A 13,735-nucleotide genomic window follows, 5' to 3' on the forward strand; every position below is an offset into this window, starting at 1 on the left:
GTTGCCAAATTGTTTTGCATGAAGTCCCACATGCTGATGCTAATTTGAGGTTAGACGAGGATTCCATATGTCGCACGATGCAATTTGAGATCTTGTTATGCTGACTAAATGTACGCAATTAGCTCATTACAGATTATCGTATTAGTGCTTTGCATTGCCATTATCGAATGCCTTGTGATTCAAATGCTTCATAGATTACACTTGTTTCGACGTTATGGACAGCTATTAATGTTCATATATGTCTATCATTTGGTGTTGAGACACATTTATATTGTGCTAGCTTTGTTAATGTAGGGAAATAAATTCACTAACTTTGCAATAAACTGGTGTGGTTATTCCTGGCTGAAAGGTCAGGGTTCGCCGAAATGTATTCTGGATTAATTGTTAAGTGTTATGTTGTTCAAGGTGTTGCTTATGTTCGCTATTGATTATCGATAAAAGGTGATCGATCGATTAAGAGTACAGAGAGTTCCCACATAGTCAAAAGATTCATCGACCTAAAGAGCGTCCGAACGCAGGTAAATCGTTACCACGTTCCGCTCTATCAGGGTGACAACAGCGACTCTGAGTCACTGGGTGGGATAGGCCATCACTCAAGCTTAGGATTCTGCTGATTGTGTTGGTCCAGAGGGTCTACAAGCCCCTCTAGCAGGACAGTATCTAAGCCTTGGGGTGAGCCAGTTAGGGTGTCCCTACAAGAATATATGGGGCAGCCACTGGTCCACTCCTAACACTTTCACACAGCATTATACATTAGAATTGAATAAGGATGATTCTTTAAGCTTTGTTACCGGGGTTTGAAAACTACAGTGATGTATTTGTATGCAATTCCTGAAATGTGCATTAAGTGGAAATGTCAGAATGAAAGATATGTGGCATATTATCGTCCTGGCGAGGCTTGAGTATACCCCACAGGTGGGGACGTGGATGAGGAACGAACGTGAGGAGGTAATGAACCTCTCACCTGTAATCTTCCCATCTCAGGAGCTCCTGGTCCTAGGCCAAGCCCAGGCACGTACTCCCTTCTTGGCACCGGTAAATGTGGCTTGTTGAGACAGGAGGTGCCTGGGAGGAGGATTAAGCGGAGGTCCTTGAAACGAAGAAAGGACTAATTGTCGTTCACCAAGACCACGTGGGAAGGCACTGGCGGGGGTCACAGGTGAGGACCGGGTCTAGCAGCTCCCCAGTCAGAGTAATGAAAATTACTGATAAGTAACGGTTCATTACAATTTTACAAGCACGAACACCTACTTAAACATATCCCAGATGAACAAATGCTGCATAAATAAATGGAGATGAATTTGGAGTGATTTAACTTTTTATTGGCATTTTATTTTTTTCTAATTACGCAGCCTGTGTCGCAAGGTGTCCTTTAACTTTCTGATGAAATACTCTAAGGCTGAATAAACAGAAGAGGGCGCCATGTGGGGAAGTCCCGCGCCCGGCGGGCACGGCAGACCTTGGCAGAGGCGAGTTCTGCTCCCACGCACAGGCTGCTTTCCACAGACCCTTTACTCCCTTCCTGGGTGTGAGATGAGTCGTCTGTCTGCCTCGAGACTCCGTGAAGAACAGCAGGCGGGAAACACATGCGCGTCACACTTCAGCCAACTTCCTCCTGCGGTGCCAGGACAGGGGTCACCCACGCCCCTCGCATGCCCTGCACCATTCCATGCAGCGGCAGCCCCAGGGCACAGTCAGAGCCTCTGGGCACTGCCAGGCTCGCTGCACCCACTGCTTCCCTAGGCTTCCGCCCGGGGTGCCCCGTGCCCGAGGATGGCGCCCCCAGAAGAAGCAGGTACCGTTTATTGCTAATTACTTCTTATTTACCAATATGCAAAGCTGGCACGGTAGTGCGCATTATAGCATGTTTCTTCAGGCGGTAGCAGAGGGCACACAACAGGTGTGGGATAGCCTAGTGGGTTCCTGCACGCGCACCTGAGGTTCGTGCGCAGCCTTCAGGTCACAGATAGTTTCGCATCCCAGAGGAGGTCAGAGGTCTCAAGCGGTGCCAGGGGTCAGTGGCGCTTCATCACTGCACCCTGGTGCAGATGCTTCGGGGTCCGCAACAGGAAAAGCAAAACCGGGGGTCACGAGAAAAAGAATAGGGATGAGAGTTAGAGCCCGCAGGTGGCATGTAGGACCTGGGGTGTCAGGTCGGGCGGACTCAGCCTTTCATCCTTGATAGGTCGGCGTTTAGTTGGATAATGAAAGTCATCATCTATTACAGCGCCTATACCGAGTTTAGAATTGAGCAACACCAGATAGAAAATATATGTTTGTTATTCTTGCTGGTAACATATTTGGGGTCATACCCTCCTTCCCCACAACCCCTGAATTATTTATGAGATTATTGTAAAACACAGACGTTTTTGATCAAACAGATGAGTGAGGCTGAAGGGTGAGTTCCTTTCTTATGGTCATGAGATGTACCAGGGACTTGTGATGCCCTCAGAACCTATATTTGGGGATATTTTAGACCTTCTCTTTGCGGCCACCAGAATTATGTATTTCACAGAAGCATCCTTGCTTTCCTTAGCGCCTCATCACAGGATCCCGGTAAATCTGCCCTACCCCATCCCCCATCAGTACCTCTGCGGGGAGAGGCGGGGAGTTAGCGAGGATTGGGGGTTCCGTTACAAAGGAGGAATTACAGCGGGGAATGGACATTCATGTTTGCATCACTGTTCTCTAAGCAGCAGTGATTTCGCAGCCGCTGCTCTCAAATCAGCAGTTATGTAAGAGACACAGTTCTAACATCAGCAGTTATTTTACAGGCACTGTTTTCAAAACAGCAGTTTTATGTCGGGCACTGTCCCCTAAGCATCAGAGGTTGGCTAGCCACTGTTCACAAAGCAGCAGTAATTTGACAGGTACTGTTCTCTAAGCACCAGGTATTTGACAGGCGCTATTGTCAAAGGAGCAGTTACTTGACAGGCACTGTTCACACAGCAGCAGTTATTTGACAGGCACTGTTCTCTAAGCAGCTGTTATTTGACAGACACTGTTCTCAAGGCAGCTGTTATTTGACAGGCACTGTTCACAAAGCAGCAGTTATTTGTCAGGCACTGTTATCTAAGCAGCAGTTATTTGACAGGCGATGTTCTCAAATAAGCAGTTATTTGACAGGCACTGTTATCTAAGCAGCAGTTATTTGACAGGTGCTGTTCTCAAATCAGCAGTTATTTGACAGGCACTGTTCTCAAATCAGCAGTTATTTGGCAGGCGCTGTTCTCAAGTCAGCAGTTATCTGACAGGCACTGTTATCTAAGCAGCAGTTATTTGACAGTCTCTGTTCTCTAAGCAGCAGTTATTTGACAGGCACTGCTATCTAAGCAGGAATTATTTACCAGACTGTTCTCAAATCAGAAGTTATTTGACAGGCACTGTTCTCAAGGCAGCAGTTATTTGATAGGCACTGTTCTCAAATCAGGAGTTATTTGATAGGCACTGTTCACAAATCAGCAGTTATTTGACAGGTACTGTTCACAAAGCAGCAGTTATTTGATAGGCACTGTTCTCAAAGTAGCCGTTATTTGATAGGCACTGTTCTGAGAGTAGCCGTTATTTAATAGGCACTGTTCTCGAGGCTGCAGTTTTTTGATAGGCACTCTTCTCAAAGCAGGAGTTATTTGACAGGCACTGTTCTCAAAGCAGCCGTTATTTGATAGGCACTGTTCTGAAAGTAGTCGTTATTTGATAGGCACTGTTCTCAAGGCTGCAGTTTTTTGATAGGCACTGTTCTCAAAGTAGCCGTTATTTGACAGGCACTGTTCTCAAGGCAGCAGTTATTTGATAGGCACTGTTCTAAAGTAGCCGTTATTTGATAGGCACTGTTCTCAAGGCTGCAGTTTTTTGATAGGCACTGTTCTCAAAGTAGCCGTTATTTGACAGGCACTGCTCTCAAAGTAGCTGTTATTTGACAGGCACTGCTCTCAAGGCAGCAGTTATTTGAAAGGCACTGTTCTAAAGTAGCTGTTATTTGATAGGCACTGTTCTCAAGGCTGCAGTTTTTTGATAGGCACTGTTCTCAAAGTAGTCGTTATTTTACAGGCACTGCTCTTAAAGTAGCCGTTATTTGACAGGCACTGTTCTCAAGGCAGCAGTTATTTGATAGGCACTGTGCTGAAAGTAGCCGTTATTTGATAGGCACTGTTCTCAAGGCAGCAATTATTTGATAGGCACTGTTCTGAAAGTAGCCGTTATTTGATAGGCACTGTTCTGAAAGTAGCCGTTATTTGATAGGCACTGTTCTAAAGTAGCCGTTATTTCATAGGCACTGCTCTCAAAGTACCTGTTATTTGACAGGCACTGCTCTCAAAGCAGCCGTTATTTGATAGGCACTGTTCTAAAGTAGCTGTTATTTGATAGGCACTGTTTTGAAGGCTGCAGTTTTTTGATAGGCACTGTTCTCAAAGTAGCCGTTATTTGACAGGCACTGTTCTCAAGGCAGCAATTATTTGATAGGCACTGTTCTGAAAGTAGCCGTTATTTGATAGGCACTGTTCTCAAGGCAGCAGTTATTTCAACGGTGCCTCAGAGGGAAGAACGTCAAACATCCTGCATCTCTTTTAAGCGCTGATGTGTTGAGACTTGGGAATGTTGGCCTGTGAGTCACGTGACTAAGAATCTGGATGTACAGTGCTGTGTGAGTGACAGCTCTTTTCAATGAGCAGGTGTGCACCAGAGCAGTAAAGTGCACACAGGTACCCACAGCCTGAGGAGGAGTTTTATCATTTGAATTACATTCGCAGTATAAACCAGACACTTCCTGCAGTCCAAGAAATGTAGGCACTTTGCTTGTTTTCTGCTTTGTGTAACAGTATATGTGTTGCAGAAGGTATTTTACACTGTGAAACAGGTAAGACAATGTAATAAGATTTTCCCTGTTTATACAAGCAGGACAACATGATTACATGCTGGAACAGACACATTTGAAACAGGCTGTGCTGAGTGACGGTGCCGTCCTTTCTATTTTGCACAGCATTGAGCTGTGCTCCGTATCAATGTGTGATTAAAAGAGCTGATAATGCCACACAATCTGAGTTTAATTGCACAATTGCTGCATAGTTTACCTTTCATTTGCTGAATAATGTAGTCAATCCTTCCTCATAAGTTGAACCTCCATTGACGCATAAATCCGGACGCACTACACATCTAACATAACTGTTTCATAACGTGGCTGCTTATATAGCATGGTCACCAAATCCCCTCACAGGGCGTACCTAACATATGGATCTCCCGTCCCTGAGCAATTTATTTTGAAGTTGCACATTTATAATATATGCAGGGTCTGTACTGTGAAAAGAAACAGAGCAAAACACTTTTTATGTGCAGCGCGAAAGGGCTGCTCTTCTCCACATGTAACCTGTTCTGTGGACTTTAACCACGTCCATCTCACGCCCAACACTTTCATTGGTTCATGTGCCTGCCTTTCAAAAATCCCTTGATGTCATTGGTAAATGCTTTACATTTGTTCCGCCTTCAGGCTGGTTTGTTACCGCCTTGGAGACTGACCCTGTTACAAGGATTATTGCACAATCGGGCATGTAGCTTAGTGGGGTGCGTTATTTTTCTCTTTTGCCTCACCGCATGATTGTCTGTTGTTTCTTCCTCTTCCTGGTTTTCTGGCATCTTGCTGTTTCTTTGCGATGTCTGCAGGTTTTTTATTAATTTTCTTTTTTACAGTTTTATGTAGCGCAAACTCGACACAAAGGTATTGGAGCACTTTACTTTTTTGCAGTTTTATATAGCGGGTATTGGAGCACTTTACATGAGCACCGGTTACATTACACAAGAAGATATTCATTTTTGGTAGCAATGGGAGATTAAGGGGGTCAAAGACCTCAGCGGTCTTTTTTCCAGACTGCCGAGGGACCGCCGTGCGGAAGACCGCCAGTGTTGGCGGTTTGCCACTCAACCTATTATGACCATTGGCATCTCTCCGTCCTTTTACGGACGGAGAGTCGCCAACAGCCATACTGGCGGGAGGCGGGGAAGTGGGGGCTGCTCCACCTCCACCGCCACGCCAACAGAACACCGCCCAGCGAATCACGTCCTGTGATTCGGCGTGGCGGTGTTCTGTTGGCGGTGTGGTGTCGGCAGAGCTGCCCCCATGGCTCCCGTCCCCTCCCGGAGGATCGTCGGACCAGGTAAGTCGATCGTCCGTGAGGGGAGGGGGGTGTTGTGTGTTGTGTGCGTGCATGGGGGTGTGGTCTCCAGCCCGGCTGTCGTCTCCGCCCTTGCGGGCGGAACGGAGAACCGGCAGATGACCATGGCGGTAACCACCATGGTCATAATACGCTGAGGAAAGACCGCCAGCCTGTTGTCTTACCGCCGCTTCTCCGCCTTCCGCCAGGGTTATAATGACCCCCTAAGTGATTTCTCCAGAATTACAGGAGGTTGAGCCGGTCCCACGACTCGAACCATGTTCTCTAGCTCCAAAGTCAGATCCTCTCCTCTCAGGCCCTTTGTCTGGTGCGTGGTGGGGCAGTCTGGGAATAACTCTTCTATTTTTTTACATAGTGCTTGGTAATACAGGTTCTGCCATTTCATAGTGCTGCAAAGCAAGTGTCATTCTTAACAAAATCACTATAATTCATTTGCATCAACCTTGCAGAGATGAAGAGGAGAAAAAGCAATGTCAGGATTGTAATCTGTGAAATTCTCATTCTGTCAAGACTTTTGCAGTGAGTGCATTAACTAACTGACTTGAGTAGAGCTTAACACTAGGCGATAGCACGTGCTCTTGATAACCACCCGGAAGGTCACCAACCAAGCACATAGGTCAGTTCTAGGCAAGAAGATGGGGAAAGGTGTTGCCTCCAAAATTGTGAAGAAGGAGTCGGGACTCGATACCCAAGCACTTTATGGCCTCAAGCTTGATAGCAAAAAACATCTAGCCTTTGGACGCAAATTGGGCCTCTTCAAATAGAGTTTATTTAGTAGAGGCAGCCATTTTCTAACCCTGTAGCGCAAAGAAGCTAACACAAGGGTGCCACAGTGAGAGGAGCAGCGTATCATAGGGCACAAAAGTGGAGCAAACTCCATCACTTCCTCCTGTCAGAATTCACTGGAGTCATGGCTTTGAGGACAGTCCCCTCACAGCTACTGCGACCTTGCAGATACCACTTCCGGAAGCACTGTCTATAACAGCGCTCGAATAGCACTGCTTCCTGTTTGAAGAGGCCCCACCTCGAATACCCTCCACAGTCATTATCACAGGTGCAGAGCGCGTCCCCATCACCCCCTAGACTCCTGTGTATAATATCACAGCCAGTCTGAAGGAATGAGGCAAAAACACTCCCAAGATGGCGGCCTTGTTGTTTCCTCTGTCCTGCAGCGACAGGCCTGGGAGGGTTGCTGTGGCACCCTTCATACATCCACTACACTCCAAACCAAAACACATAGGTAGAAGACATTGTCATTTACAATGACAGTAGCTCTAACTCTCACAAATACAAGACCTATTGCACTGCAAATGGTTGCTGTAAATTGTTTCCAAATAAATTGAGCATTTTGGTGTCGGCCAAGTCAAAGGCAGCTTTGTGGTTCAAAGTATCTACCTGCCGGCAGATTTCTGCCCACCTGTCTGGCAGCAGACATTGTGACTTGCAGAGCAGTAATACTATTGTCCTATTACAGCCAAGGGGTGGCATCACAACTGCACTGTAACTACAACATTAGACAGGGATGATGGGCAGGTAATATTACTCTACCTACTGGACTCGCTATACTGGGACCTACCTACTCGCACGATTCAAGACTACGCATTCACCTCTCCACAATTTAGAGACATTAGGGGACTGATTCACAAAGGTAAACTTGGTCTTTTGGTCTAAGTTTAGACCAAAAATCTAAGTTTACGACTTTCCTGTATTCCCAAAGGTAAGTTACGAGTAATATCTTTACGTCTGCATTTGGGGCAGATTCTCCGCACTCAGGGTAGAATCTCCGCACTTGGGGTGGAGATCTGCCCAGAGTGCGGAGATTCCTCTCCGGATGCGGAGAGTACACTTTGGGTGCAGTGATTACACTTTGGGTGTGGAGTGGAATCTCCGTTCTTGGAGCGAGATTCCATCCTGAGTGTGGAAATTTCACCCCCAGTGCGGACGTAAAGATCCTACTCCTAACTTACCTTTGTGAATACTGAAAAGTTGTAAACTTAGTCTTTTGGTCTGAACTTAGACCAAAGGTCTAAGGTTACCTTTGTGAATCGGGGCCATTGTTCTTGAAACTTAACAACATCTCCTCCCAAGTGCCCTCAATCAATCCTCTCCATCAGGCTTCCCTGTCTGCCCTCAAGGGTAGCTCAAGGTGCTATCTCCTCCTAATGTCTGGCCTCCCATACTGACAGATTCCTTCATAAAGCAGTGCCAAAATGCCATTTATGTTTTTCCTGTTTATGTTTTCTCACAAATTAGTTCTGGGGACATTAACCAATAGCTCAGAGGGTAATGTTCTAAATAAATGCAATTGCTAAAAAGACTTGATTGTTAAAACTTGAAGACAACAAGCAGCACTGATAAGAAAGTCCAATTTGGCCCTTTTGGCACTAGAACGTCGGACAATAAGTTAAAGTGAAAATCTCTCTTGTCAGCAGCTCTATGAATGGTTACTGATGCATCTCTTATGACTGAGAATGTGGAAATGTATTACCTGAGAATCTCATGCCGCCAGGCTGGTTGTTTTATCAGCTTCAAAATAGAGGCCTGATTACAACTTTGGCGAAGGGGGTTAATCCATCCCAAATGTGACGGATATCCCGTCCGCCGTATTACGAGTCCATTATATCCTATGTAACTCGTAATACAGCGGGCGGAATATCCGTCACATTTGGGACGGAATAACCCCCTCCGCCACAGTTGTAATCAGGCCCATAGTGTCTGGTTACTCTGTGGTGGACTGCACGGGCTCTTTTCTTTAGTTTTTAGGTCGAGCCTAGCAGCACACATGCAGTACTCTCTCGACATGCTGTAATCTACTCTGTGGGCTTTAACCACACCGTCTCACCCCATTACTTTCTTTCGTTCCTTGGCCTGCCTTTCAAAATTCCCTTGATTTTGTAGGCAAATGTTTTACATTTGTCTCACTTTGAGCCTGTTTTGTTACTGGAGACTGGCCGTGTAACATGGATTATTGCACGATCGGCCACATAACTTAGTGTGGCGCACTACTTTTTTCTTTTGCCTCTCCGCTTCGCGCTCCATATGTTGTTTCTTCCTCTTCCTTGTTTTTGGGCATGCCGCTGTTTCTTTGTGGTGTCTGCACCCAAAAGCTGCGAGCAGGAGGGTGGTTCTTTTTTTTTTTTTTTTAAGTTTCATATAGCGCAAACTCGATCAGAGGAATGCTTCACATGAGTACCACTTTTGTACAAGTTTAGCAGTTGAAAAATATACAAACTGGCGCATTTTAACAGACAAAACACAGAAATCTTAAACGCGGCTGTCCCGGCACAGTGGGAGAGCCGATACTACAATATTCACTGCACTTGGAAAGTCACCCCCTAATGCTTTGTGGGACATTTCTTTTGCAAAACATTTCTGCCCATAATTCAGCCTGTAGTGGTCCTATGACAATGGGACCACAAACAAACTGTTCTGCACAACACCCTTTGTCTGTCTAGGTCATCTCTGGCCCCCACACTAGGTTGCGAGGATCCCAAAATAATAACCTCTCCCACCATCAAGTGTCTTTGTAAGCTCTATCATGGCTGGAACTTTTGTTTTACAGCAGGGAGTAGTTTGTGTTTTTAAGGGCCTTGTTTGTAATATCATTGCAGTAGGTCTGCTAGGCTTGAAAATGTGTAAGGCACTAAGACCGCTACGGGCTAAAAATATGGTTACACTGCATTACTTTCTGCCATTCTGTTTTAATGGGGTTATGCCCTGTAGGGGCTGGCTATATGGTCACTTGACCATGTTTCATCCAAATGCTGTTTTTATTGTGGTGTCCTCCAGGAGCTGTTCTGAGCATTCCAGTCAAGATACTACAATAAATGCTGTCACACTACAATATTTGCTGCACTCAGAAACTTGCCCCATAATGCTTTACAGGGCATTCCTTTTACGAAACATTTTTGCCCATATCTCAGTTTGTGGTGGTCCTAGGACAATGGGACCACCATCAAAACATTCAGGCAGACTTTTTCTGTCTAGGACCCCACACTAGATTGGGGGAGACCCCAAAATAATAACCCCTCCTACTATTCAGTGTCTTTTTAATCTGTTTTATGGCTGGAACTTTTGTTTTACAGCTGGGAGTAGTTTGTGTTTTAAGGGCCTTGTTTGTAATATTATTCTAGTAGGCCTAAAAATGTATAATGCACTATGCCTTCTAGGGGCTAAATATATGGCCACACTGCATTACATTCTGCCATTCTGTTTTCATGTGGTTATGCTCTCTAGGGGTTGACTATATGGTTACAAGACCCTGTTTCTTCCAAATGCTATTTTCATTATGGTGTGCTCTAGGGGCCGTTCTGAGCGTTACAGTCTAATGCCAAGTGTATAAAGGAATGCACAAACACACAATTTATTTCTGATATAGGTTTTTATTAGGTTTACAAGATGATTGTATATGTTTTGTATCCCTCCATATTGAAATTATGATCACGATTCATGCCAGTGTATCATCCTTATTACACTATGACTGTTTGAACTCTCTTGATATGGTTGGGCGACCATTTAGAGGGTCACCAGTGGTTGCACAATGTCAGCTATGGTATGTTCCATCTGCCAGTGTAATTTACTGTGTGGCTAATTCATTATAAGGCCCCAAAGGCAAGACCTAATGGCAATGCCAATGCTTGTTTACTGTGGGTATGTGCTTCTGCCTTGCCATATTTTCATAAGAAGCACAAACTACCTAATCCCATTTAGATTAGTTGTATCTAAAAGTGTCCAAGCTAAGTGGACAAAAGAGCGCCTAGGTGTGGGTCCTGTGCTCATTGCACCACTGGCACCAAGCTGCACCCAACTAGAGAGCTCCAAACGGGGCGAGCCCATTCCTGGGGTGCTTGTGTTTCAGTTCAGGGAGGACCTGGCCTGACTGTTCAGGCTGGACTGTTCCAGTTGGAGCAGGGTCAAGACTAATTTGCAGGTGGCTGGGTCCAAACTGAGGTGACATGTTGGGAGAAAGAAAAATGGGCTAGAATGCGAACGCCAGCCATTGCCAGTGGTTAGAATTATTGCAAGCATCCTCCATAAATTGTTATGAGTTTGATGGAGACCTCTTATTCACACTGATTGTGAAGTGTGTGTCTTCTTGAACCTGCCCTCTTGGTGCTCATTTTTCTCACAGTTTGACTCTGTACCCCATAATTCCGTCTCTCACGTCTCTTTGTCCTGGCATATCCCATTTTCCCACTATCTGTTGCCCCTAACAATCCCAGTCTCCTCGTCCTAATTTCCTGTCCTCAGACAACACAAGGTCTTTCTCATCACGGGTTCTGTCTGTGAGGTTGACTGGTTTCCCAGGAGATGCGATCACCCTTCTTTTGGTAATCACAGTTCTGGCCATCTCGGAGGTAGGGGCTGGGTCTGGGGAGGGACATGTATCATAAACTACTGGCAAGGTAAGGGAAATTGGTCTGGGGCCAGAGACTTCTGTACCAGACCCTCTCTGTCCCCAGCACCCCAGTGTCCATCATGTGCCAGGCTACCCTCGGCCATGAGGGTAACCCACAACTGGCACCATCCTACATGGCATCAGCATAAGTGCAGTATGTTGGAACCACGTGTGGACTTTGTTGTTGATGCTGTTTGTTGAGATTCGGTTGGGGTTGTAAGGGTTAGTTTTGTGGGGAGGTTCTCTTGCTGTGGTGTAATGTAGCAAGGGGTTGTGTGAGGAGCTCTGGATTTACATGTTGACTGTATGTGACCTAATATTGGGCTAATGTCTGTCATATTATTATTTAATGAACATTGCTAGGCACACAAAGATCTCTTCAGCGCGCCTTAACTCCATAAGATATTTACAAATGCTGCCTCTTTGTGGGCAATTAAAAAATTCAGAATAGATTTCTGTCATGTGTCCTCGTTGCCATTTTCTTTGTGACAGAGTTTTAAAAAATGAATGTAGAAGATGGCTGTCAGACTACATTACTCATGACTCCACTCCTTTCCACTGCCACACCTTAACCCCCAATTTATGGGTTCCCGGAGTAAAGTTTTTCCAATTCCAGCGAAGAATGGGCATATGCCAACATGAATATACAGTGCTGGCTCCAAAAGAGGATGAAATGCAGATTTTATGAAGATACCTAACCTTAGTTAAAATAAAAGTGAAGATAGGTCAGTGTCCAACATATTTTTGTAAAATAAGCACACATATGCCTTTACCCTTCCATACATCTGTAGCGTGCAACATGTGAATCACAAAATATTATTACAGCAGTATTTCAGAACTGTTTTTATTATTGTTGTAAAATCCGAGTTCTTTTCACTTTTGTTGTCCTGTGCTTGTTTGTTTCTTTGTAGTCTGAATAACAGATGTTAATGTTGGGACACTGAGCAGAAACATTTGCAGTAAGCAGATGACAGCACTGTATTATAAACTTTGTGTGGCAAGTGAAGATGTTATCTACGTATTTGGCCTTGCACAAGTCCATATATTTCTGTTTTTTATGTAACCCGGCATCTAAACACTCTGGCAACTATGGGTTTTTGCTAAACATTTCCGCTAAACGGTAGTGAAATTGTTTATTTTACCTATACTGCATATGCTGGGCAACAAGAACACAACAGAAGCGAAACTCTAATTTTTATCCAGCTAAATTCTTAGTATTTTGCAATGGCTTTATGTTATTTGCAGATGGGTACAGCTAAGGGGTCGGGTTCGGCTTCTGCACTGTACTAAATTTGATTCAACATTTGCGATCTCGTGCTCCTTTCCTTGGATGGCTCTGTTTCAAGTGTCCTTCCCAAGCTGCTCTCAAGACACAGCCTTTGTATAACATGATGCTTGTTACAGCAGGTAGCACTGGGGCTGGCTCCAAGCCCGAATACCCACAACATGGGCACAATGAAGTGTGGGATATGAAATATGTGGCTGTCATTGGCCTTCCTGAAGCAGCAATTAAGGATAGGCAAAACAGCAGGGCTGGTCTACAAACTTCCTCCTTGAACAACAGAAACTGCAGTCCCACCCCTCACCTGTACCATCCACCAGATGGTAGTGCCGGGCAAAGACTTATCAGAATCCCTGGCAACAAAGTCCACATACAATTTCTAAAGGGACACCTGTTGTCATCCTTTTCACTTTAGTGTCTGCATCTCCATCCTCCAGACAAGGAATGGGGGCAATACACCTCTGCTGTATAGGGAAGCTATACTCACCCTCCAACGTGACACACGCAGAGTTCTACCACAGTATGTGTCACATGCCCACAGCACATGCACACACATTGGGGTGGGAAGTGTGGCACAATGGTTAGAGCGGCAGACTCTGATGCAGAGATCTGGCCCAGGACCAGGGTTCAATTCCCACCTTGGTGGGTCTTGGGCTCAGTTCCCTTGGACCAGATAATTCTCGCCTCAGTACCTAATCTAATTGATGTGCCCCACTCTGCAACTCTGGGCAATAGCTTGCTTAATCTCCACAACTGCCCTCACAGTGCTTGGATGCCTGGCTTCACCCTGGGGCTGTCCAGGAGTGGGCGCCTCATAGGTAAAAAGCCAGGAGGGGTTCCATGCGTACAGTGCCTTGAGACCCTACGGGTGAGTAGTGCGCTATACAA

General features: G+C 45.5%; 1 protein-coding gene across 1 annotated transcript in view; it reads left to right on the forward strand.

The window, feature by feature from the left end:
- The first annotated feature begins 1,535 nt into the window (after window positions 1-1,535).
- The window catches only part of SLC11A1 (solute carrier family 11 member 1), a 141,395-nt gene continuing 129,195 nt past the window's right edge, over window positions 1,536-13,735 (forward strand). Inside the window, exon 1 of the mRNA XM_069227100.1 lies at window positions 1,536-1,795. Within this exon, the coding sequence (XP_069083201.1) occupies window positions 1,774-1,795 (22 nt within the window). The 5' untranslated portion in view covers window positions 1,536-1,773. The remainder of the gene's footprint in view (window positions 1,796-13,735) is intronic.

The sequence above is a fragment of the Pleurodeles waltl genome, chromosome 3_2 (genome assembly GCF_031143425.1).
Source record: "Pleurodeles waltl isolate 20211129_DDA chromosome 3_2, aPleWal1.hap1.20221129, whole genome shotgun sequence".
Lineage (NCBI taxonomy): Eukaryota > Metazoa > Chordata > Amphibia > Caudata > Salamandridae > Pleurodeles > Pleurodeles waltl.